Source organism: Antechinus flavipes, chromosome 4 (assembly GCF_016432865.1).
Source record: "Antechinus flavipes isolate AdamAnt ecotype Samford, QLD, Australia chromosome 4, AdamAnt_v2, whole genome shotgun sequence".
Classification (NCBI taxonomy): domain Eukaryota; kingdom Metazoa; phylum Chordata; class Mammalia; order Dasyuromorphia; family Dasyuridae; genus Antechinus; species Antechinus flavipes.
Genome location: NC_067401.1, coordinates 475,755,182 through 475,780,645, shown reverse-complemented (window position 1 = coordinate 475,780,645; position 25,464 = coordinate 475,755,182). Strand labels below are relative to the sequence as shown.

The 25,464-nt window shown below is 46.0% G+C and overlaps 1 protein-coding gene across 2 annotated transcripts in view; it reads right to left on the bottom strand.

Annotated features, from left to right (window-relative positions):
- Positions 1–246: 246 nt before the first annotated feature.
- Positions 247–25,464, bottom strand: part of FAF1 (Fas associated factor 1) — a 402,722-nt gene continuing 377,504 nt past the window's right edge. For both annotated transcript variants that reach the window (XM_051999721.1, XM_051999722.1), the window contains exon 19: positions 247–5,332. In XM_051999721.1, the coding sequence (XP_051855681.1) occupies positions 5,249–5,332 (84 nt within the window). In that variant the 3' untranslated portion in view covers positions 247–5,248. The remainder of the gene's footprint in view (positions 5,333–25,464) is intronic.

The window sequence follows — 25,464 nt, the reverse complement described above, 5'->3', positions numbered from 1 at the left end:
GCTGAAGGGAACAGCTCAGAGGAAGCTAATGATGTGACTTAATTAAAAGAAGGTCTTTTAAAGACACGAAGACCTTCGGAGGGGGCTGCTCCTGGCCCTTCCCCGGTGGGCAGAACAATAACATTCCTTTTAAAAATCTCTGCGGGTCCTCCCTAGTGGGTTGAGAAGTAGCAAGAACAATTTACAACATCCATATTATAAAAATGAACGATTTTGAGGACTTTAAAAAACAGATGAAGAATGAAATGAGCAGAAACAAGAGAATAATTTATATAATACAACATCACTGTAAAAACAAACAACTCTGAAAGCTCGAAGAACTATGATCAATACAATGACTGTTCATGATTCCAGAGGACTATGGATGAAACATACTGTCCATTACAGATATGACAAAATTGGGGTGTAGAATGAGACGTGGGTATTAGCTTTATATACAGTTGTTGAGGGAATTTGTTTTGCTTGACTGTCCATATTTGTTACAAAGAGTTTGTTTTTCTTTTTCCAATGGAGAAGGGAAGTGGGAGAGGGAGAGACTTTTTAATTTAAAAAAAAAATAGAGAAGTGTGTATGGGTGCTGAACGTTGTGTGCATTTTCAGATGAAGTCATTGTATTATTAGCTTCATTTGTTTTGTTGCAAGACACCCTCTTAAGGAGTCGGGAATCTGTAAATGTTTGTAATGTAAACTCCTGTGGTTCCCAATCACTTTCAAGATCAGATGTAAAATCCAATGACGGGCATTCAAAATCCTTCATGAACTCCCTCCCCTCTCCCTCCTGTTCTTACACCTCATTCCCTGCTCCTATTCTGTGATCCAGCGAAAATATCCTTTTTGCTGTTCTTTGAACGAGACACCAAATCTCTCGATTCCCACTGGCTCTCCCCGGTGCCTGGAATATTTTCTCCCCTCGGGTTTTGTGGAGAACCAGCTAAAATTCCCCCTTCTCTAGGAAGTCTTTCCCAATGCTCTATTCCGGCTGTGGGTATTTCTACTTTATCCTGTTTATAACTTGCAGAGATTTTCCTCCATTAGACTGTGCACTCTGAGAGCACAGAATGTCTTTTGTCTTTTTGGTATCCCCGAGTTTAGCACAATGCCTGGCCTGTAAGAGATGCTTAATACATATTTTAATGATTGAAATCACTAAAACTTTTTTTTTTTTTTTTTTGCAGAGGCAGTTGGGGCTAAGTGACTCTCTCAGGGTCACACAGCCAGGAAGTGTTACTTGTCTGAGACAGATTTGAACTCAGGTCCTCCTGACTTCAGCCCAGAGTCCTGGAGCTCTATCCACTACACTACCTAGCTGCCCAACATTGAAAGAGCACAAGGCCCGATCCCTCTCTCTGCTGGAGCCGAGAGGCCTGTGCGGCTTGGTATCAAGGAGTCCCATGTGGGCCCAGGAGAGCAAATCTCCATCCTCTATTCTGGGAAGGGTGTGGATCTCCCACCTTTAGGGCTACTGCTAGAAGTAGCTCTCAATGTATCGAAATTGTTGATGGGTTTGCATCCTTGTCCTGGGCTGAGTGTGTTCCCTTCTAAGACCAGAAGCTTGCTGGTTTTCATTCAATCTCTCCCTCTCTCTGATGTGAAATTGTGCTTATTTGGGGGGTTCAGCCAGCTGATCACCCTATTCCCTAGAAGATTCCGATTTGCTAGGTAGAGGAAGGGGGCCAGTCGCGGCCCAACATCTGTTCTGGGGGGGGACAGTGGTTTAAGGAGCTCCGGCAGCTGACCCTCCGGAGAGTTGAGGGGATGCCTCTTCGGCTGATGGATGGCAGCATCCTCCAACGCTACCCAGTGGGGCGGCCTCGGCGCGCTCCCAGGACTGAGCCATCTCCAGGAGAGCTTCTGGAGCCTCTTGGAGTAATGTGGAAAGCAGCAAGGCCCCTCTTGGGGAAATTGTCTTTAAATGTAAATGCGACCAAGTGAGCCTCTTAAAGAAATGTAATGCCGCACGCCAGTGTATCACAACTGGGAGGGGCCTCAGAGACCCCCTATTTTAGGCTGGACAAGACAGGCTGAAAGGTCACCCCAGCTGCCTGCTGGAGAGGGCTTGCTGCCTCCTAAAGCAACCCACTCCAGCTGTGGGCAGCTTTCCTGACATCCTGCCCATTCTGCTCCTAGGTGTGCCCCACAGGCCCAAGCAGGAAAAGTCACATTTGGATGGCGACCTTTCAAATGCTTTGAAGACAGCTGTCCCGGCCCTGCTCCCTGCCTCCGACCCAAGGCTTGGCTTGAAAGCGAGGCTGGATCTGGAGTTCGGGACCGTGGGCCTTGGTCAGCGGGGTGGGTGGGGGCGGCACCTGGGAGGCTCGGCTGACAGAAGGAACAAGTCTCTTCCCATCGTGGATCCTTTTACTTTTGCCTTAATCACAATAATGATGACAGCTAGCGTTTAGATGGTGCTTACTATGTGCCGGGAGCCGGGCTAAGAGCTTAACAATTGGTATCCTTTTGATCCTCCAAGGTCAGTGCTACAATTATCCCCATTTTACAGATGGAGACCATGAGGCAAACAGAGGTTAAGTGACTCAGCCAGAAGCACACAGCTAGTGAGTCTCCGAGGCCGGACATAAATCCGCATCTTCTTGGCTCCGGGGTTCTCTGCGCGGTCCCCCTGGGTAAGCGCCAGCTTTCCCGGAGGTCCGGCTTAAATGCCTTCTCTCCCGAGGGCCTCTCCCTCCACCAACCTACCCTGCGCAGAGCTGGCCCCACGGGCCACGAGCACAAGCCCCCGGAGGTTCGAGCGGGGAGCAGGGACTGCTTCGTTTGCTCTCTCCGCCCCCCACGCTGAGCCCGACGTGCACAACCAGCACGCCTGCTCCCAGAACGCACGGGGCTCGGGGCTTTGGGGGACGCTCCTGCCTCACTGCCGCATCCCTGTAGCTGTGACCTGTCTGGCGCCCACCTGGGTGGGAGGAGTCATGCCGTGGTTTAGGTGTAGTAGGTAAAGTACATTTTAGTAGCGACTTTAGTGTAACTGCAAATTTATTTTATGTTTCTAATGTCACCGAAAAGGTACAATTTAGGAACGCCAAAGTCCCATTCTGCTACATTAAAAAACATAGTTCCATAAAAAAAACGCCCTCGTTCAACTCCAAGTTTGGATAAATACAATACAGATGATGAAATGTTGGGGATTTACATCATATCTAATGGAGACTTAGCACAGCAATGCTGCAAACCATTCCAGCTTTCGAGAGCCAGCGACAGAACGCCTCCCCCGCGAGGAGGCCCTCGGCACGGACAAGCTCTTTACGTTCTAATACAAAAGCAGCGATTGCGTTAAGGACATTTTGTGAGGACAGGGGCACTGACAGAACCATGGAAGCTGAGATCCACACTGCAACAGACGGAGGGAGAAGGGAACCCACTACGGGCTCAGTCCAAGTGAGAAGGGGCAGGCCGGCCCCAGGAACCCAGGGATGATGGACAGACCTCTTGAAGTGAGAATGACGCTAATACTTCTAGGCGAGTCCCGTCGTGTCATTTGGAAGTGGGAAACCCTTGGTCTGGGAAGGCAGGAGAAGGGTCGGCAGCAAAACGCCTCAACTCCCCACTTGTGTTGCCACGGCCCTTCTTCTGGCCAGGTGCAAGCGGGTGCTCTCTCACCTCCGCGGCCGGAGAAGGGGCTGCGGAAGGCGGGTCCCCGGCAGACGCCTCTCTGGACTCAGGTCTGGCCACGCCGACACCTGCCCTGGCGGCGGGGGGCGAGGACCCAGGCTCCGCGACCACTTGGGTGGGGGTTACGACTGAAGACCCAGGTGAGGCAGCGGGAAAGCCTAAAGGTGGACAGTTTTCTTTGGAGTTGAGATTATTCAAATCAGGACCTTGGCTATCATGAGTTACATAAAAACAGATGTGAAAAGTATTCCAGGATTAAAAAAAAAGTTTGAATCACAGTAGATGCTTGGATAGTGCATTCAATTCACCAAACCCTTAAGCTTGCTGATTAAATAAAATACGTCAAAACTGTTTATCCGCAGGTTCAGACGACGAGCGTCTTCGGAGCTGAGCCGATTCAGGTAAAGAGGAGGAGACGGTCCGCTCCCGCCAGGCGCCAGAAGCGCTGCGTCGGAGATGCCGGGAACCACTTCTTGTACTTGCGAGTGGGAATCCGCCGTCTGAGCGATCCTCCCGTGTCGAGCGGAACGAAGCCAGGACTTCCTTGTCACACTGTGTGTACACTAAGGCTGCGTGTGCACGGTGTTTGCTGGTGACACAGACAAAGGGCTTCTGAACCCGGGAACAAGGAGATTCAGGTGGGCGGTGGAGTGAAGGGGGAAAAGAAAAGGGAAGGAGGGGAGCGAGGCCGGGAGGACCGTGTCCATCCGTGGTGAGCGCCAAAGGCTTGGGCCTGGTCTTCGGGAGGTCCGATCCCCAGACGCCTCCCGGATCGGCAGGTGCTGGGGGATGGGTACGGGCTGCCTTCTCAGAGTATTTAAATATTCACATCATGCACAACTGTGGCAGGTTCACACACCGCAACATAATGGAAAAGACTTTCTACACTGAATCAGGAGTAGGGTCCAAAGCAGAGCTGGAAAATAAATATCTTGCATATATCTCAAACTCTATTCTTCAAACAAAACCTTACACCTCATCAAAGAAGTCAGAGAAGGCTGGAGGGAAGTCCAGGGCCTTCCTCTACAACACTGTCTCGTCTCTGAGGCTGAGAACACAGCATCCCATGGAGATCTCCGGGGGAGCTGGGGGGTGGGGGTGGGGAAACTCTTCTCCCGCCTCCTTAACTTAAGGGACAGTCAGAATTCAGACCTGGAGATGCAGTCAGATGCATGGGTTAGAGGCCTGGCTCGATGAGACTTGTCAAAGATACAGCATTCTAAATGGCAAGAGGGGAGACGGCCTCATCCGAGACTTCGTGGGGTTGGGCTGGGGGAGGGGGAGAGGATCAGAAGCATCAGAATTCTACTAACAATCACTCACATATGAATGGTGCATTAATTCTAGGACAAATGCTGCAGGGACTGGGCTGGGAAAGTGTTCGTGGTAGAACATTCTCCTCTGCTTGTGCAGCAAGGGCTGAAAACATATACTCATGGATGGGAAACTTTATGTAGCTACGTTTATTATTCTTTCCAAGATTCTTGCAAGAGGCAGAGAGGTGTGAGACACTGAGTGGAGTTGGGTGACAGGGTAGGGCGGTTTGGAGAAGAGAAGCGTTTCTCTCGACGTGGGGCCGTGGGCCTGTCAAGGAACGGCCAGTCTGACGGTCAGCTTCCCGCTATTCTTTTGCTTCCAGGAAAAGGGTTTCTTGAGGAAATAGCTTTACCTCCAGTAATGACTTGTTGGGGTCCAGCTGAGTGACCTGAAAGAAGAAAAAGCACAGGTTAGGAGGATGACAGAACACGAATCGCCATTTCTGTCAGCCCTAAAGGCTTATCTCATACTCCCCTTCACGCCTAACTTGCCTGCAAGGTCAAAATTCTTGGCTCTGTTTTGCTGATGAAGCTGAGATTCAGACGGGGAAGTGACTGCTGGGCCAAGAGTGGCACAGCGGGGTGGCCCAGCTATGAGGGACAAAGGTAGGATTTGAATCTGCAGCCTCCAAGTAGCATCTCCTGGCTCTTCTAAATGATGGGGGTGCACTAAGCTCTGCAAGCACACAGGCAGGGAGCCCTTGGCAAGGCTCCTTCTAAGGCTGTACCACAGCTGGGTCTGGAGGGAGATCTCGTCAGTACAGTATTTCCCCGTGAGAATTCTGTGCTCTGGTCTTGGCTGACTCAACTCTGCCCATCAAAACGCAGAGCTCCTCAGAGAGGGACCTCCAAAGGCCCTCCCTTCCCCACTCTGATGGAGCTGACACACTCTATCTCCACCCCCCACCCCCAGGAAAATACAGCAACTCATGGTGATGACCAAGGCCTTCCCAGTGCCCCAGTCCCAGTCCAAAATCTCCTGCTAAATACTGTACTCAGTCTTGGCTGACCCATAGTTTGGTCACATTTTATACAAGGTATAGATCACTGTCTACTGTGAAGTACAGATCCCCATCAGGTGCTCAACTGTCCACATTCCCTGGGCCATCCATTACCCTTTCCTGGACTGTGCTGGTGGGAGCACATGAAGAACCCACTTCTCCAATTTGGAACTGTGCCCAAAGGCCTATAAAAAAACTGTGCACACCCTTTGACCCAGCAGTGTTTCTACTGGGCCTGGATCCTAAAGAGATCTTAAAGGAGCGAAAGAGACCCATATGTGCAAAAATGTTTGTGGCAGCCTTTTTCCTAGTGGCCAGAAACTGGAAACTGAGTGGATGCCCATCAGTTGGAGAATGGCTGAACAAGTTACAGTGTTTGAATGTAATGGAATACTATTGTTCTGTAAGAAACGATCAAGATGATTTCAGAGAGGTATGGAGAGACTTATTTGAACTGATGGTAAGTGAAATGAGCAGTACCAGGAGAACATTGAACACACTAACCCCAAGGTTATATTTTGATCAACTGGGGAAGACGTGGCTTTTCTCAAGCAATACAATGATCCAACACAATTCCAAAAGACTTGGGATGGGAAAATGCCATCTGCATCCAGAGGGAAAACTATGGAGACTGAATGCAGATGAAAACATATTATTTTTACTTTTTTGTTTGTTTGTTCCTTTTGGTTGTGATTTTTCTTTCACAAAATGACTAATATGGAAAGATATTGAAAACCTATCTTAGATTATTTGCTCTCTTGGGGGGAAAGGAGCGAAGAAGAGGGAGAAAAATTTGGAACTTAAAATCTTACAAAAATGAATGTTGAAAACTATCTTTACATGTACCTGGAAAAATATAGTACTACTGAATTTTTAAAAAGGAATGATAAAATTGTTTTTACATGTAAATGGGAAAGATAAAACATTAAAAAAATAAAAAAAAAAGAAGCTATCTTTCCCATGGCATTTCTGTCTCTATGACAGTAGCACACGGTCACCTTAGTTCCTCTGGCCATTGGGTAATATCCTGTCCAAGATAACGTAGTTTAGTGTTCAGAGACATCCTCAAACTGGAGCTACCAGAATGAAGTGGGCTCGTGTTGCCCTCTCTGCATGCTCTGTGCTTTTGCACTGCTTCCCAGCCCCTGGATCTTCCTTGTGCTGTCCTCTGGGAGCACCCCTCCTTGGTAAGCCATGCTCTCTCTATCCTCTCTTCACTGAATTTCCACCGATCCTTTAATGCCCATCTCTTCACAGAACTCTCATGAATTTGCCAAGTATTTTTGTGCATCGTAGTTAACTGTGTGTGTATTGCCTTCACCTACTAGATCGTAAGCTCAAAGACGGCCTAAGCCATGGCTAACAAGCCTGAATAACAGCATGAGGCCTGGCCCTAAGTGCTAGACAAAAGAGATGGGTTGTATCCTGTGGGAATGGATGAAGATGCCTGAGCACATCTCACTGGTTTTTCCAATATTATGCCAACTTGCTTTTCCTTGGATAAAGATCTCATCTTTAGAAAACTGTCAATTTTCCCCAAACCATAAAACAATGTTTAAGTTTCTTTCTATTTTCATTATTCTAAACTTGACAAACACCAACGAATATGAACATCGCCACACAATAAGAATATAAAAAAGAGGATTGTATATGAAACCATGAATCTCGATTGCAAATACTTGTTTTTTTAAGTGTCTATAACAAATTCAACATGTTATTTCTAAAGCTGTCCAGTTTGCCTAGATCTCCCTCTGAACTTCCTTCTGTTGTTTTTTTTGTGTGGAAATAGATCCCATTAGTGAATCTGATCCTTGAGTTGAGATCAGATGTGGGCATAGAATAGTAGGAAAATCACTACCCTATTTTTGGAAACTAGGTGGTCTCTGAAAGCATGATGTTTTAACTATCACTGAGAATAGCCGACCAACCCCATATTCAGCTCTTTTATGACTTGAGGATATTGTCCATTTCGATCAGAGCAAAGATAGGTGCTCTCTTACTAACTGACTTATGTTGGATATCAATTCTTAATCACTTTTGTTATTATTTTCAGTGTAAAGTTATTCTTCTTTGCAGATAAAATAAGAAAGCAGTTTTGCCTTTTCTTCTGTTGTTTGTTATCATTATCCCATCCACTTCAAGCATTTTGATACCCCTTTTTCTTCCAATATAGCTTAAAAAAACTCCACTAACCCCATAAAACTTTGCTTTCTAGTATTACTACACTGAGGCTAACTAGATAGGGTCTACTGATCTTTAAAAATTAAACAAAGGAGGTTAAATTTGATTCTAGAGCCCATAGGAAGCAACTTATCGAGTAGAATAATAACAAGGTTAGTTCTGTGTGTAAACATTTTGTCAATAGTGTGTGGACTGGATGAGGGAGAGACTAGTATTTGGAGACCAGTTAAAGGGTCATTCTAATAATCTAGCTGAAAAATGATGAGATTAACTGTCATCTTAAACAAAGACAGAGAGAAGGGCTGGGATTTGATAACTGATAAGAGAGTGAGGAACTACAGCAAACTACCTTCAATAGAATTAGGGAAGTTTCTGAAAGGGGTAGGTTTGAGGGGAGAGATAACAAGGTCTATTTTGGATGCACCGAGTTTAGGACACACACAAACACAGAAAAAGACAGAAAGATGGGGGAGGGGGAATGGAAGGATAAAAGAAAGGAGAATGAGGGAGGGAGAGAAGCTAAGTGGTGCAGTGGATAGAGCAATGGACTTGAACAAGACAAAAAGACCTGAGTTGAAGTTCTTCCTCAGATTCTTGGTATGTATGAATGTGATAAGTAAATCAATGAATCTCTTTGATCCCCAGTTTTCCTCATTTATAAAATGGAAGTAACATCCACCCCATGTGGTACTTGCAAAGATCAATTGAGACAACATATAAAGCACTTGGAAAACCTTTTAAAGTCCCACTTTCTATTCTCCAAAGCGGAAATTAGTTTTGTTGAAGTTAAGCAGAAGATTGGTGATGGTGTTTCTGGTCAAAACAGAAACTTCATTCTGAGCCAATTGGATCCAAAAAATGACCAAGTGGGACAAGTGGTAAAAGAAAGGTAATGTGACCTACGAGTGGCTGACACTTAATCTGAACTGCTTGAACACCATTGTTCCACCTCCCCCTTATCACCATCACTGGAGGAGCACAGTCTTTAAAGAGTTAAGTTTTCCTTCATGGTAAGTCTTCATCTTTTTGCCCTGTAGCATATGTATTCCAAGATTTTCGGGCTTTTGTTGCAGAGTCTTGTGTGATTTTTGCCTGTGGTTGCTTGGTTGTTGGAAGCTTGCAATGTCTTTTCTTTGACCTGAAAGCTTTGGATATTGGTGATGATATTCATGAGAGTTTTTAATTTTGCAATTTCTTTCAGGAAGTGATTAATAACAAATTATTTCTAATTCCATTCTTTCCCTTCTGGTTCTAATAGATCCTGGGTAGTTTTCACATATGACATTTCAAAATATGGCATATACAATTTATTATTTTGGGAGGGAGAGAGGGATTGGTCAGTTCTCATGAAATTTAAATGATCTGTCCTTGACTTTTCCCCCAGATCAGCTGCTTTAATAGCAGACAATGCCCTATATTTCCTTCAGTTTTCCAACCCTTTGCTTTTATCATAACTTTTTTTGTTGTTTCATTGAGTTGCTATTTTTAGGGTTAAAAATAGATTTCATATTGTTCAATTTTAAAAATAAAAAATAGATTTCATATAGTTCCATTTTTAAAATAAAAAATAGATTTCACATAGTTTAATTTTTAAAAATCAGCTGCTTATGTACAGAATGATGAAGCAGTAGCTAGAGAATAGCAGATATGAAAAAGACCTGCAGTTTTTAGAGAACTCACTGTATCATGTGACATGGCAGCCAAAAAAAACAAAAAACAAAAAAACAAAACTCATGTAATTTCAGACTGCAGTGTGATATTGTCCGGAATAAGGAAAGTAACACTCCTCTTATCCTTTTTATAGCCGATCCAGCTCCCACTGTAGTCATTTGACCTTCTGCTACTTCACTTTTCCCCACCTGGAAGAGCACTTTCTAACTGAACCACCAGAAAAAAAATAATGTCTTTTTTTTTGAGGGGATTGGGGGGGGGGGGGAGATGACCTTAATCTATACAGCATTGGCATTCCTGCACTGACTGGGCCAAACTGCCTTGAATTGTGAGAAATGACGCATTAGCACCATCAGACTGCTCTATCTGGCCACTTCCAGAGTACCAGACCAGACCGTGACTCACAGAGCCCTTGCTATTCCTTCCTCTCGTTGGCAGATTTCTACTTGCCCCTGTCCCAAGCTCAGTAATCGGATCAATACTTTGAAGGACCCTTTGTTCTTGGATAGAGTATGTCAACTGTCCAATCCCCGTGATTTCCTGGTACTCCTGGCAGATGAGTTAGAATATAAGTTCCCCCATTAGAACTCAAATTCTTTGAGAGCAGGGACTGCCTCACTCTCGTACATACACACCCTGTGCTTGGAACAGTGCCTGACCCAGAAGAAGTGCTTAGTAAATGCTTTTTCATTCATTCATTCATTCACTCAGTCACTAAGTCAGTTGATCGCTTTGACCACATCTGGAGCATTCTATGTAGTTCTACGTGCCATATTTTACAAAAGACACTGACAAACTGGAGCCTGCCCAGAGGAGAGTGACCGCTAAGAAAAATGGAACCCATGACGCAAAGGAATCAGCTGAAGCAGTGGGGATGCTTCGCCTGCAGAAGACATGGGGGGATCTAACAAGCCCCCTTGGACATAGGAAGAATTTTCATGTGTAAGTGAGGTTAGACTTGTTCTTTTTAGCCCCAGGAATGAAACTAGGTCCGACAGGCGGAAGGTTCAGCAGTAGATCTTAGCCGACTACAAGGAAGATCTTCTAACAATTAGAAATGCCTCCTTATGGGACAAGCTTCCTTGGGAAGACAGTGAGTTCCTCAGTGTCAACCACAGGGTGCTCGGAGTCTTGATACCCAGAGCCTGTCTGAGGGCACGGGGAGGAGAAAACCCCGTGCAGGAACAGTCACCGGGTGGGCCAGCTGCCTCCGAAGTCCCTACCGGGATTCTCTTATTTTCTGTGGCCGAGGGAGATCATGCCCAGAAAGAATCATGGCCCCATCAAAGTATCAGAACAAAAAGCCGCTACAGGAACAGAAGTCGGTTCCATGGGGTAGGAGGGAGAGAAGCCTTGCGGAGAGAGCCCCTCATTACCTCCCTTCCCCTGCCTCTCTGGAAGGCGCCCCGACATCACCACGGCTCTTGGGTAGAGGGGAGACTGCCCCCTAGGAAAGACACTTTTGAATCTGCTCAAGCCTGCAACTAATTAGAGAGGCTCCTTCTCCAATCCACACTCTGCTCCCCACAGGCCGAGCCGGGCCCTGCGCGGCAGACGCGCGCTGGCACCCTGTCTTTGTCAGGAGGGCCCGGGTTAATGCGCACTGTCCTCCACACTGTATCCAGATGGAAACTGGCTGAGCCCGGAGAGGGGGATGGGAAGAGGGTGCCCACTGAGGAGATGCGTCCCCTGTCAGATTCCCGGCTGCCTGGCGAGGGGGAGCGCAGAACGACGTCCCAACCAGCAATTCCTTCTTCTTGGGAGGTGGAAGTCGGCAGCAGGCCCCGCAGCTGATCGGGGTATCTGTTTTCACCCTCTCTGCCAGCCGCCCCCCCTACCTTCTGCTTTCTAATTCACGGGGGGCAGCCCCCTCTGCAAATGTTTACACCCTTCGCCAATTACCCGACAATATGGCTCCTGCTTCTGTCAACAAACAAAGCTGTTGCTGTTTTGTTTTAGCTCCTTGGCATTTTCTGCTCATCTGCTTTCACCATTGTTCCTAATTAACATGCCAGAACTCCAACATCGCCAACTTGGTTATTTGTGGTCTGTCAACAGAAGGCTGCCGGGCACAGGGCGCCAAGCCGTGGTGACCAGTGAGCGAGGAAACCTGCCCTGAGGTAGGAGACTGAGGCCAGGGGGAGGACGGGGCAGGAGCACGTCCCAGGGCTCCCAAAGCTATTTCCGCCCCACCGCCTCCCCCGCACCCAGGGAGAGCAGGGAGCACTTTCCAGGGTGTCGGGTGCAGTGCGGATGAGGGCCTGTTGGAGCCTGATCCCAGCCACTCTGGTGATCACTCTCCTCCTTTAAAAAGGAGGAAGCAGGGGCTCAGCAAGGCTACAGGGTTGGAGGGAGCCAGGGACCTCACCGACCCTTCGAGGGAGTGGGCCCCAGAGCGACTTGCTGCGCCATCGCTGACAAGTCCTTTCTTTTCTCGGGGCCTCAGTTTCCTCCAGAGGCCTGAGGAGAGAGGTCCCCCGTGGCCACGAGAGCTGGCGAATCGGTCTCTGAAAAGCCTCCTCGGCACCGTCCCCGACGCCTCCGCTTTGGTGTTGATTCACTGCAAACACGGCTCCTTCCCCGGGGGCCCGGCTGGCAGGGGCGCTTCATGAAGTGATAAGCACTCGAGTTTTCACTGAAGGTTATTGGAGACATGAGTCTGCAAGCGAGCTGTTAGTGCTCCCTCTCTGCTCTGCTGGAGGAGGCCGGCCCAACCAGGCCGGCGCTGGTTCTGGTGAGGGGAGTCAGTGGTTCAGTGACACTTCCCACTGCATCCTGGAGATGCTGGCACAGGACTTCATTTGATATTCACACCCACCGCGGGGCGGGTACTTCAGCGACCTCCATGTAACGGGCAAACCGAGGCTGGGCGTGCTGGGTGCCCCAGGGCTTGATGGAAGTCGGGTGGATGTACTGCCCAAGGTCGCGCCTAAGACGCGCAGGCCTGGCTCTGCCCCCTGCTAAGCCCTCGATCCCACTTCTGCCCCTCGACCTTTGGGATCTCGGGCCAAGCGTCTGAGCCGCTGAACGTGGGGCTCCTCCCAGGCCTCTGCCTGGCTGCTCTCAGGCCCCGGACACCTCCAGGCTCTGGGCCCACAACCAGAGCCTCCCTGCGTCCTCTTGCTCAGTGGTCTTCATTCACCAGATGAGAAATGGACCCCCTTCCAGGTCCACATCGCACACCCTCGGCTCCAGGAAGTCCTCCTGACCCTCCTCTATCCCGGGAGATCTGGGCTCTGGCCTCTGGTTCCCCTTCATCCCTGTGCTGTCCCACTCTTGCGCTCACTGGCCTCCCCAAACTCCTCAGCAAATGGCCAGGCAGGCTTGGCTCGCTGAGGAGCGGGCAAGTTGACGCTTCCACTGACCACCCCGGCATACTGACCTAGGAGAGGGGAGGGAGAGGAATGAGGAACCCGAGCTCTGGGCAGTCGGGCTGAGCGAGACCACCATCTGTGGTATTCCTCCTGCCCAGCGACTGAGAATCAGGCAAAACCTGGAGACACGAGCCTGGCTGACAATGGCAACTCCCCGACTCCCCACAACGAAGTCGGGATGTCCCAGGATCTCCTCTCCAGAGCCTTCCCGGAGTTCTCCATCACTAAGACGCCCTCTGTGTGCAAGCTCCAGGAAACCGGTGGCTCCCCTGCTTGGTAACCGCCTCCCTCTGAGACCTCAACACCGGAGCCCTTGCACTGCCCGACATTCCTTTATTCGGGATTACTCCGGGTCACCCTCCTCACCAAGAGCTCGCAGGTACTTGCAGGTACAGGAAACAGGCTCCTCCCAACAGCCCCAAGAGGAAGAGCCTTACTGCTGAAGGAGCCTCTTCAAAGCCACCAGTATGTGAGTTCCAGGCAGAATCTGAACCTCGGCAGGGCCACTGGGCCAGGGACTTGGAGCTGAAGAGCTGCGTGTGGACCTGGCAGGGACTCCTGGGCAAATTGCTGAACCCCACCAGACTGTGCCCTCCACTTGGCCTATCAACATAACCATCCTAAATCACAGAACTGGCTCAGGTGCCCCCGAGCCTGGGCAAGCACCCGCAGGAACCGTGTTCTGGCCACAACGCCCAGGCGTGAAGAGACTTACCTGTCCCTAGGCAAACTCGCCCCACTGTAGCCACCATACCTCACTGCTTGACTTTTTTCTTGCCACAAATACATGTATCAAGGCTTAGCCTGCTTCCTTGGGCCACCTTAGTCCTACATCAGATCCTGGCACACTTGGCTAGTTTTTCCTTCTTCAATGGAATAAAGAAAGCTTTTTGCTGTAACTTCTGTGGGTTCTTGGGTAATTTATTTTTCAGAGTGGATGTTAATAGTAATAAGAATAGGACAAAAGAAAATAAAGGCATAAAGATAGGCAAAGAAGAGTCAAAGCTATCTGTATCTTTATGATGGCTTACTCAAAAGGTCCTAGGAATCAACAAAGACCCTGAGACAAAACCTTCAGCAAAATCCCCACCTCTTCTTTCCAAACCAATATTACTATATATTAATAACAAAATACAACAGGGAATAGTAAAAAGAGAAGTCCCATTTAAAACCACTGCAGAGTACATAAAACACCTGGGAATCAGCTCATTCAATATTTACAAAGGTACAATTACAAACCACTCCTTAAAGAAATAAAGAATGCCCCCAATAGAGGGAGAGAGATTTAGGACTCATGGCTGGGCCACGCCAATTTAACTAAAGTAACAACACAGCTATTTTTGCAATATAACAATATAACAAAATTCATTTGGGGGAAAAGAGTAGCTGGAATGTCAAGTGAAAACATTACCTCCTGTTTCTAATAGAAAATCTCCCCACTTTATTCCTCTCCACTTACTGGACGATACAGTGATAACGCCTCCCTGTTATTTCTTAACTAAGACACTTGTGACCGATTCCCTGTCTTTTCCCTGGGTGTCTCTCATCCCACTTGTGTTGTTCCTCTTTGTGGTCACTTTCTGGACTCTCTGGTTTCCCTAACTCTAATCCCATTTTCAGCATGAGGTCTTTCCTGTCTTCCCTCCATACCGAAGCCTTCCCTCTGATATTTGCCCTGCTTGTATCTTGTGTGTCCGTAGTCGTCGGCATGTTGTCTCCCCCACTAGGTTGGACAGTCCCTGAAGAGTGACTGCTCTTGCTTTGTTTGCCTCCCCAATATGTAGCACAGCACTTGGCAACACAGTAAGCCTTTCTAAATGCCCATTGAGTTGACTATAATGGAAATAGCACTTTCATACTGCAAATTATTACAAGGCAGGAATCATCAATGTGGTATTGGTTAAAATTTTTAGAAGTCAATGAAAAAGATTAAACAAGGAAGAAAAAGGATATTTGAATTCAATAGCTCAGTATTCAATATCTGCAATAGGAAAGAACTCAATATTTGATAAGGACTGGAAGAAAACTAAAAGCCTGGAAGAAATCAGGTTCACATTGATATCTTAGACCATATTCCATAATTCAAGATGAATATGTGATTTGAATATTAAAGATTGTACCATAAACAATTAGAAGAGAAGTAAACCCTTTTGCAGCTATGGAGAAGGAATGAATTCTTTACCAAACAAGAGACAGAAGCAGATACAAAAGATGAAATGATAATTTTGATTTTTGGCAACACTGGGATTTAGGATAAGGGTAGACTGAGGAAAAAATATATATATCAGGTTTCTTACTTTGCTATTCAAAATATATGAACAACTAACAGAAATACATGACCTAAAGCTGTTTCCCATTAGATAAGTAGTCAAAAGATACAAACAAACGGTTTTCAAGAAGTTCAGATTATAGAAAAGAATGATTCAAATCACTAATAAAAGAAATGCAAATCAAAACATCCTTAAGGTTGTTTTGGCAATACCAGCTGACTCCTGCCAATTTTGCAAATTGGCAAAGAGGGCGAAAGATAGGAACAGTCATTCTTTGTTAAGATGTGGAAAGATAGGTACACCAGTACATTGCTGATAAGAGTTGGGATTTACAAAATCTCATTTTATAAAGGGATGTGGAATTATAAAAAGGAGTGACTAAAAGAGATTCCATTTACTGTAGGTAAAACTATCAGTGCTGCCACAAACTAGAACCAGGGTCAATACCCCAAACCAAACCACAACCCAATCCAATACCATCAATTTAGGAACTGAGGAGGGTTTTTGTGTTCACAGTAGGGGAGCCCCACCTGCATAGACAAGAGGCTCTCTGAAGGAACAAAGGACAAAGGTTCTAGAGGTTTGAATTTAGGCAGGAGGTAATTCAGATATGAGGAACCTTACTTAGCCTTAGACCTGTTGGTAGAGGCTAGTAACAGGAAAGGCTCTTCTTCAGGTCAGCTGTCACAAGTGCTGCTTCAGCAGTAAGGAAGGCTGGAGATGCGGTGGGTCAGGGACAAGATAAGAATTACAGATAAAATGGATTTGCTTTAGCTTTATTGGTTATGTTGCCCCTCCAACCCCCAACCCAGGTCACTGACAAAAAGAAGGCCTGTCACCCTCTTGGTGGTAGTAAAGAACTAGAAAGGAAGTAGACACTCACTGACTGGGGGAATTGAATCTTACTATTGTGTCCTAAGAAAGATGAATAGGATGAACAGAGAAGCACGGAGAAACTTGTAAGGACAATCTCATGAAAAGTGAAATGGGCAGATCCACAGAACAAGACACAGTGATTAACTATGGAACTAGAAACAACAGTAACTGATGAGTCTGGCCCCCAAGAAGCCCTTTGTGGGCACTGAGGTCCCAAGGCACAGAACAGGGATCAGAACATTGGGTTTTCTCAATATGATGGGTAGTTCTGCCAAACTTTGGAGGAGGTAGAAGGAAGTGTAAGATATATGAAAACAAAAATGTATCAATAAAAGTTTATTTAAAAAAGAAAAGTTCAATGAGAGAGAGAATACATCATGAAACATTCACAAAATACCAACTGGAAAGAGAATTATTTACTCTGCCAATCGGTAAAGCAAAGTGACCCTCTGGAATTCTGAAGGTGCATATGTTTCTGGAATCGAACTTGTTACCGGGGGACTTGGACAAAGAGAGGAAACTTCTCTGTTAAACTGGAAGAGTCCTGAAAGCTTATCATGGGTCACACAGCATACTGGAAGTGGAGCTTGGAGTCCAAATCCAACATCTTTCTCTGTTCTTCTTTTGGCTTCTGAAACCGGGTGAGCTTTTGAGGGTTTAGACATTTTATCCTTCAGAATCCTATACTCTCTGAGCTAGACAAGAGCTCTAAGGGCACCTAGTTTCATTTGAACCTGAACAAGAATTTTCTCTCCAACATTTGCACTGTGGGCTTGAGCCCATGTCTGAAGAGCTCTTGGAGGGAGAAGCCAAAGCTAGCGGTCTCTCTTCTTTACCCCTGTCCTAACTTAGCCCACTCTGTCCAGTGTTAGACCCTCAGAGCACCCGATGTATCGCAGCTGATCTTTCCCTAACTTCTTCTCTCCTCCTAGCTGAAACTAGAATTTTGGCTCCACGGGAACATGCTCCCTGATACTCTTCCTGGGCCAGAAGTTCAAAAGTCTTTGGCTGAGACCATCCAGTCAAACTACCTCCTTCTGTGAGTAAAAAGCTGAGGCCCAAAGAGAGACTGTTTCTGTATATAGTTGTTCCCCATTAGAGTATGAACTCCTTGAAGGCGAGGAATGGTTGGTTTCTGCTTTTCTCGGTAGCCTCAGCTCTTAGCACAAGTCCTCACACGCTCACAATGCTTGCTGACTTGACTTGATCAAAAATAAGCATAGTTTTTATTTTTTGGAAGGAGGAGTGAGGGGGGTGGTAGAAGCTATAAGAGGATCAGGAAAGGCCTCCTATTTAACAGGTGGCTCAAGATAAGCCTGGGACCTGTCAATAAAAAGTGATTATTAAAAAAAAAAAAAAAAAAAAGATAAGCCTGGGAGGAATTTGGCAACTAAAAAGTGAAATAATGAGGAGATACATTCTAGGATGGGGAATTTAATGGGAAAAGATGCCAAGTGCTGTAGAGATGGGAACTATTCTACAAGGTAGAATGGGACTAGACACAGGCAGACAAAGTGCTTTGAGATATCTGCGGAGGAAGAGTTCACTTTCATTGATGCCGTATGATACGGACATGTTTAGCCTTCTAAATTAGAGGGGAAATAAGATTCTATTTGGCTTCTGAAGGCAGAAACAGGAGCACCAAATTGGGATGCTCAGAGAAGCCGTGATGGACCTCCAGGAGGACCACTGACCCATTTCTCAGGACTAAGGGGTGCAAAGGCACTTTCCTCATGACAATCTTTCAAAGAAGTTAGTGAAAACAGTATCATGTTCATTTTATCAATAAGGAAAGAGAGCCGAGACTTGTTCTTGGCTCTGGATGATTAAGTCAAGAGCATTCCTAAGGAAACAGTGTTTAATTCAACAGAAGAATTTGCTAACAATTGGAGTTTCCAACTAGGCAGTAGGGACCTCATAATAAAGTGAGTTCTCCATCCCCAATTAGGATTCAAGCAGAGGTTAGATGACTACTTCTCAGGAAGGCTGGAGAGATCTCCTCTCCGGAGAACAGACTGGGTTAAATGACTTCTGAAGGCCTTCTGGCTCTAATGTTCAATGTGATGTGCGATGGAAAGGCATTCCTCCCAGGGAAGGATTGCATAAAATAGCCTATTCTTGGAACCACTGAAAACCTAAAAGAGATGCCTAATAGATGGCCCACTGAGTATGAGAGTGAGTGTGTGTGTGTGTGTGTGTGTGTGTGTGTGTGTGTGTGTGTATTGCAAGAATCCAATGAGAAGATGGAAGAGAAAAGGCTTGAATGAACCTCATCATTTCCATCCTAAGGAAGGGTCTGACTGATCCCTGGGAAGAGCTTAAGAGCAGGAGTGGTTCCCCATCTTTCCAGGGCAGATTTTCGAGTGCCTACTAGAAGGAAGCTGGGATTTATTTGAGATGTGCTCCACAACCATACGTAAAACACCTACAAAAGTCACTGGGTCAGAGGATCTGGAGTTGGAATGGGCCTTAGTTCCCATCTGGCTCAACCTTTCCATTTCAGAAAGAAGAATTCCCCTCAGAGAATAAGAATTGTAATTGTAATTGTAAGATTGTAAGAAGCAGAGAAAGAGCTGGATCCTGGATCTGGGCACTGCAACTTTAAGCAAGCAGGGGGGATGGGAATGTGGCTGCCCAAAAGGGGATCAACAAAGGCTTCTGGGAATAGAGTAACTCACATTCAGAGCAGTGAGTGTAAAAATGGTTCTTTCCACGAGTGAAAAACATTTCACTCATTACTCTCATAATTGCAAGCTTGTCCTTTCTCCAGTTCTCTGTCCAAGAGTTCAGCCAGGGGTTGACTTAAGTTTTTGTATGAGCTAAAGAAATGGAGAAATAAGCCCGTGTCCAAAGGGACGTGCTACTGAAGGGAAATGATTTTGATCTGAATTTTCTTCTGGGTCTGAGTTCCAGCTCTGCTCTTCAGGTACTATATGACTGCTCTGATCCAAGTATCCAATGAAAATAACAAATCCTACTTTGCTTTCCTATATGAGCTACTATGAGATTCCAATAAGAGTATGGGTGTGAAAAGGAACCATTCAGGGTCAGACAGATGCCAACTGCCATCATTATTGATTACTATCGTTAATAATCACGAAAACTTGTTAACAAGGAGAGCTTTGTGGAAGAGGCCTGAGAGGTAGGGGAGGAGGGCTCCTTTTCACAAAGGCCTTGTGATCTTTTGTTGGAGATATCACAGAGGGGATCCTTGTGGAGAGAGATTTGGACCAGGCCTGCCTCATTTCTGCTATCTGACCAAGGTCACAGAGCAGCAAGGGGCAGAACCGGAGACCTCGAACCCACATCTCTAGACTGCATTCAAATGCCTTTTCTTCTGTCCACTCTCATGGCACTGTATACGTTGGCTGGAATTTCGATGGGGAGAATTTCTATCATATTTTGATGTATATTCAGGCTATGAAAGGTAGAGTGAATGCTCTCTCGCACATGTACACACACACACACACACACACACACTCCCTCTCCACAGAGACAGCATCCCAGAGATTTGGCTTTGAACGTGAGTTAAAAGAGTTGAGTCCTCAGCTGTCCACAAAAGGCTTGCCGCCATCATGATTTATTCTGATGTATTTACTTATCCAATTACCCCAACAGCAGGAGATCATTAAATCTTCCAGTTACCAGATGCAGCACTTTGAATATCTTGAATGTTACCAAGGCTCTCTCAGAGCTATGTTGATATTACATTTTATCTCTGCAAAAGCTTATGAAACTGGAAGGCAAGAACTGTGAATGGAGCAGGTGTTTGCTTTGAAGGCTGGGCCAGTAGGAGCCTGGATGAGGCCCAAGCAGAGACCAGGGTTTCCCCAACTTTTGGGAGGATTTGCGGGAGGGGGGCTGAAAGGAGAAAACCTGGATTCCACTATAATGGAAGCTCTCGGAAAGTGGCGAGTCCATGAAGTCAGGCTGACCCACTGGGGAGATGCCTGAAAGGCTCGGTTCGAGGGTCAGCTGTGTCACCAGCTTGGGAAGGCTTCTCCCCTCTCCCCGGCAGGTTCCTCATGTGGAGAATGATGATCTCAAAGGCACTTCCAACTCTGACATTCCATGATTTTATGAGAACGGAAAGTAGGCTGGAAATGCCCGTTTAACCATAGGATGTGGCCGATCCCCTCCCGCCTCTGTTGGCTTCTTTTATCATTGACCTTACCAAGCCAATTTTACGACAGCTGACGGGAAGATCTGCAGAGATCTAGTGCTCTGGATCAGGACAGACTCAGAGCTTAAATACAGTCATCCTTGCCCTCAAGGAGCTGACTAAGGGGGAGGTGAAGGTTATGGTTGTGTGGATGCACACGGACGGACACACACACACACACTCACACACACACACACACTCTCTCTCACTCTCTCTCTCTCTCTCCCTCCCTCCCTCCCTCCCTCCCTCCAGATAATTAAATAAATAAATGCAAAGTAACAAAAGATTCAGGGAAATAAAAGCAAAGTAGCATGCTTGGTCTAAGGGCTGAAGGGTCAGCTACAGACAGGGCTGGGAGGAGCAGGGAACCAGTTTCTCCCTTTCCCTTTGTCATCCAGGTAGCACATGAGCTAAGTTTCAGAAGGTGGGGAGAAATCCAAATGGTGGGGAGGGTGGAAAGGGAAGTAGGAAAGTGTGGAGGTAGAGAACACAGTGAGCAACCCAGTTCAATATGAAAGGCCAGTAGTGCAGAGGGCTCAGACAGAGGAGGGTGGTGAATTCTAACCCCTTTTTGCCTGAGACGAGGCCCTCCTGAAACGTGCTGAGCCGAAGCCTTCCCTTCAGAGCCCATACCCGGAAGGCTAGCTAACGAAGGCACGAAGGATGGCTGCCTTAAAAGGGGGCTCTCGGAACAGTCTGTATTGGAATGGTAGCCAGGACAAAGGAGAGGATTTTGTCAATCCAGAGATTCTGAGGGAAACTGACAGGATCTGAAAAGTGAGGGAGAGGAACGGTCAGAGGCGGCTGTACGGTTACATGTCGGAGCAGACAGGGACAACAGGAGTCATAAGGAGGAGCAGGGACGGCAGAGCTTGGTTTAAGAGAAGCTGGGCCCGAGGGCCTGGAGCTCCAAGGAGAAATGTGGCCTGGAGCCGTGAGGACGCTTGAAAGGGGGTGAGACTGAAGAGACCCCAGGGGAAGGGATGGAAATCGGGTATGGGCCAGAAATGGAAACTGAAGGATGGCTGGAGAGGTTCCTTGGGAGGCCAGATGATCTGTGTTTTGGAAAGAGCTCTCCCACATGAAAGCAAAGGGCTCCTTAGGGCTGCTCTCCAGGAACCAGGGGCACTTCATTGGGAGAGTGATTTTCAGAAATTCTAAGACTTGATGGGTCATTCTATCAAAGAGGCATTAGACCTATTCTGCTGGGCCCCAGAGGGCAGAACTAGCAGCAATGGAAGAATGGCAATGGGAGGGGACAGTGATGGGTGATCAGCAAATTTAGGTTCAATACAAGGAAGAAAATCCTAATAACCTAATGGGCTTTGCCTAATGGGATAGTGAGTCTCCATCACTGCATAAATAAAAAAAGCACAATGTCCAGAAAACAGGAAGATAATAATCATGTGGTAAGAACATATCTTGGACAACAAGGTGCTCATTTCTGGGCATCCCAGGAATGACCTGGATGTAAACATCCAGAGGGAACAGTCAGGATGGAAAAGGGCCTCTAATTCAGGACAGGAGCAAGTGCTGGAGGAAATGGAGATGTTTAGCCTGCAGAAGGTAAGACTCCAGGGTTCAAGTGTTTGTAATGATGGCTCATGGAGGAAGGATTCACTTTGTTCTAGTTGGCACCAAAAGCTAGAACCAGAAGCAAGGAGGAAAACGTGAAAAGTGGCCAATTGGGGTATGAGCTCAGGAGGCTTGAGGCAGTGAGTTCCCCTCATCCCTGGAGGTCTTTAAGGAAAAAGGATATTCTGGAGGGAAGGGATTCCCATTTTGGTTCAGGGTAGAAGGGATGGACTCCTTCCAAATCTGAGATTCTATGGAACTACAAAAAGACCATCTTCTCTGTACAGGAGACTGATTTTTGTCAATGGAGACAATACTAGATTCTTAAAGTTCTGAAATATCCAAAATGTCCATCTCTCATCCCTGTACTGGAAAGGGCTGAGGCTTATCTATCTTGATCTTCTCACTTGGTCCTAATAAAGCATTAGCCACCTAAAGACTGGAATTGTCTTGTGCTGATTCAACCTTCTCTGGATTCTGAAAGGGCCGGTAGCCATCTGTGTATGCTGTCTGGGCCTGGGTTATACTAGGCAGCCTGGATTACATGACGCTACAACAGTCGCTCTTTCAGGAAGGAACAGATTTTTCCCTGTTCATTTAAATTGCTGTTAAAATTGGCTAATTAAAAGGATTTAAAAATTCTTAATACTCTAAACAGAACAAACTGGTTCTGAATTATTAAGCAACATTGTTGATGCGTTCTGAATAACCTTATGTGACTTAGCTGCCACCTGATCCTGAGCCAGGGCTCTGATGAATCAATGTGAAATCCTGTCAAAGCCTCAGCTCACCAAGGCCTCCAGCTACAGTAAATAAAGAGCTACAGGCTCTAGATAAACTCACTGTGATTCGTAGTTTCAGCCCCAGAGCTCATAAATAAAACCTGCAGGACCAGGAAGCAAGAGGCTTTGAGCTCGAATGCTCAGAGAGGGTCTTTATCTGCATCCAGACCACTTCATCCTAGGATTCTCAGAGTATGCAATGGCCAGGCTGGGAAGGGCCTTGAATATAATGGGCATCATGCTCTCATTTCGGAGGAGGAAGCTAAGGCTAAAGAGGGATGACTTACTCAAAGTCATCGTTGCAGAGCCAATATCTGAATACTGGACTAGAGAACTTTGTCCTCTGCCCCACATTTGAGGAGGGCCTCCAAGAAGGGTCCGATAAGAGGGGAGGTGATCCCCTGATCCTTTACCGTGCCCCTTTGTCTTCTGGAATGGAAGCCTATCCCACTCACCAGGTCTTTCCTGAAGGCCTATGACATATGCATTGCATTGTATCTCCCAAGGAGACTGGCTGGTGACTCTGGGCAAGTGACTTAACTTCTCAGTACTGTGGCAGAGAAGTTTCCTTAAAAAGCAGAATAGGATAAATGGTAAAAGAGGTACAAAAATTCATGAAGGAAAAAACTCCTTAAAAAACAAAGTTGGTCAAATGGAAAGAAGCACAAAATTTCACTAAAGAAAAAACAATAAAACAAAGTCAAAAGAATAAAAAATAGAAGAAAATGTTAAATCTCATCAGAAAAACTGACCTGGAAAATGGATTGAGCAGAGATAATTTAAGAATTATTGGATGATTCTGTCATTTAGTTATGTTATACAATATGGGATTGTATAAAGAATGGAAAAATGGGTAAGAAGAATATTATTTCTCTGTAATAAACTGTTTTCACTGTCGGGGAAAAAAATACTAGTCTACCCAAAAGCCATAATCAAAGAACCTAAACTTGAGAAGTCTTATATGAAGAAATACAAAGTGAAGTGAGAATTGTGTATAATAACAATGTTATAACAATGACCAACTCTGATAGATCTGGCTACTCTGACCAATACAGTGATACAATTTCAAAGGACTCATGAAAGAAAACTATATACCTCCAGAGAGAGAGAACTGATGAACTCTGGAGTGCAAAATTGAGTATCATTTTCTCACTTTTTCTTTTTTTTTGAAACATGGCTAATGTGGAAATGTCATGCATGATTTTATAGGTATAATAGATATCATATTGTTTGTCTCCTCAATAGATGGGAGAGAGGGGAGAAGGGAGAGAAATGGAAACTCCAATAAATTTAAAAAGAAAATTGCTAAAATAATGAATTTTAAAGGGAATATTTTTTTAAAAGGATGAGAAAAGAGATTGAAAAAAGTTCTTAAGAGACTCCTACCTTATAGCCAGTAAGGGAGTTTAAAATCTTCCAAACCAGGCTGCCTCATTGTTAGTAGCTGTGTGACCACCCTGCCTCTCTGAGCATCAGCAACTTTGCTTTTCCCAGGAGCTTCTCAGGGAACAGCCAGTTCAGTCTCGAACCAAGCAGGAAGCAGCTTGTGGTCACTGTACCTCTGCCTGAAGACTGCTAGTGAGGAGGAAAGCTCCCCACTGTCCCAGGCAGCCTGGATGATTTTTGGAACGCATCCCCTTAAGAATTCTGGGTTTTGCAGATAAGTCCATCCCACATTTCTAATGAAGCTACCCTCAAAAGTGTCAGCTGAAGAGACAATTTTAGATCAACGGGGCTGTGAGAATGAGAGAGGGATCTGAATCGGGATGGACAGCATGCAGAGTAGATGGGACGCAAATATCCTTTTTTTGCATTGATGATGAACCCACACTGGGGCCCTGGCTATGGGCCATGGAATGCTAATGCATGTGTGAGTGGGCTTGGGGTGCCGTCCCTGGCTTTGGGAAGTACAAGAAGTATCTGAAAGACATTAATCTGTGCAATTACACATGTGGTTGTTTTTGCTTACAAGGGAATTAACTATCATTTAGATTTTAAGTGAGCAAAGCATGTCTTTCATAAGAAATACCACGAATGCTAAGTAATTTCCCAGTGATTCTGAGTTGCTAGCAGATGGCAAATGTTCTGGATTTCCGACAAGTCCTGTCCATGTATTTTGAATAATCCAGTCCATTATAAACACTCATCAAATTAAAGTTAGTAGGAGGTTCAGTGACTTGTCCAGTCATACAGTTAGTAAGTGACTGAAGCTGGATTCAGACTCGGGTCCTCCTCAGGTCTAAGCCCTATCCACTGGTTCTTTAGCTACCTCCACAATTCTTAATAGGTTAAATGACAGAACTCAAAGAATTACCATTAATGGTTCAATGGCGACTTGGAAGGAGTGGAGTGACCTGGAGATCTGTGTTTGGCCCTGAACTGTTTTAACATTTTTATAGATGACTTGGACAAAGGCATGGAGGACATGTTTATCAGCTTTTCAGATGACAAAGTTGGGAGAGATAGATCATTCAGAGGATCTAAAAAGATCTCGAGAATTTATAGCAGTGAGCCAAATATGGATGAAATCCAGAAATCTTATACTTCCCCCAAAAAAAGAAAAACAACTCTAGAAGAATGGGGTTGGGGAGGGATGGACAGTAGTTTGTCTAAAAAAGATCACGGGGTT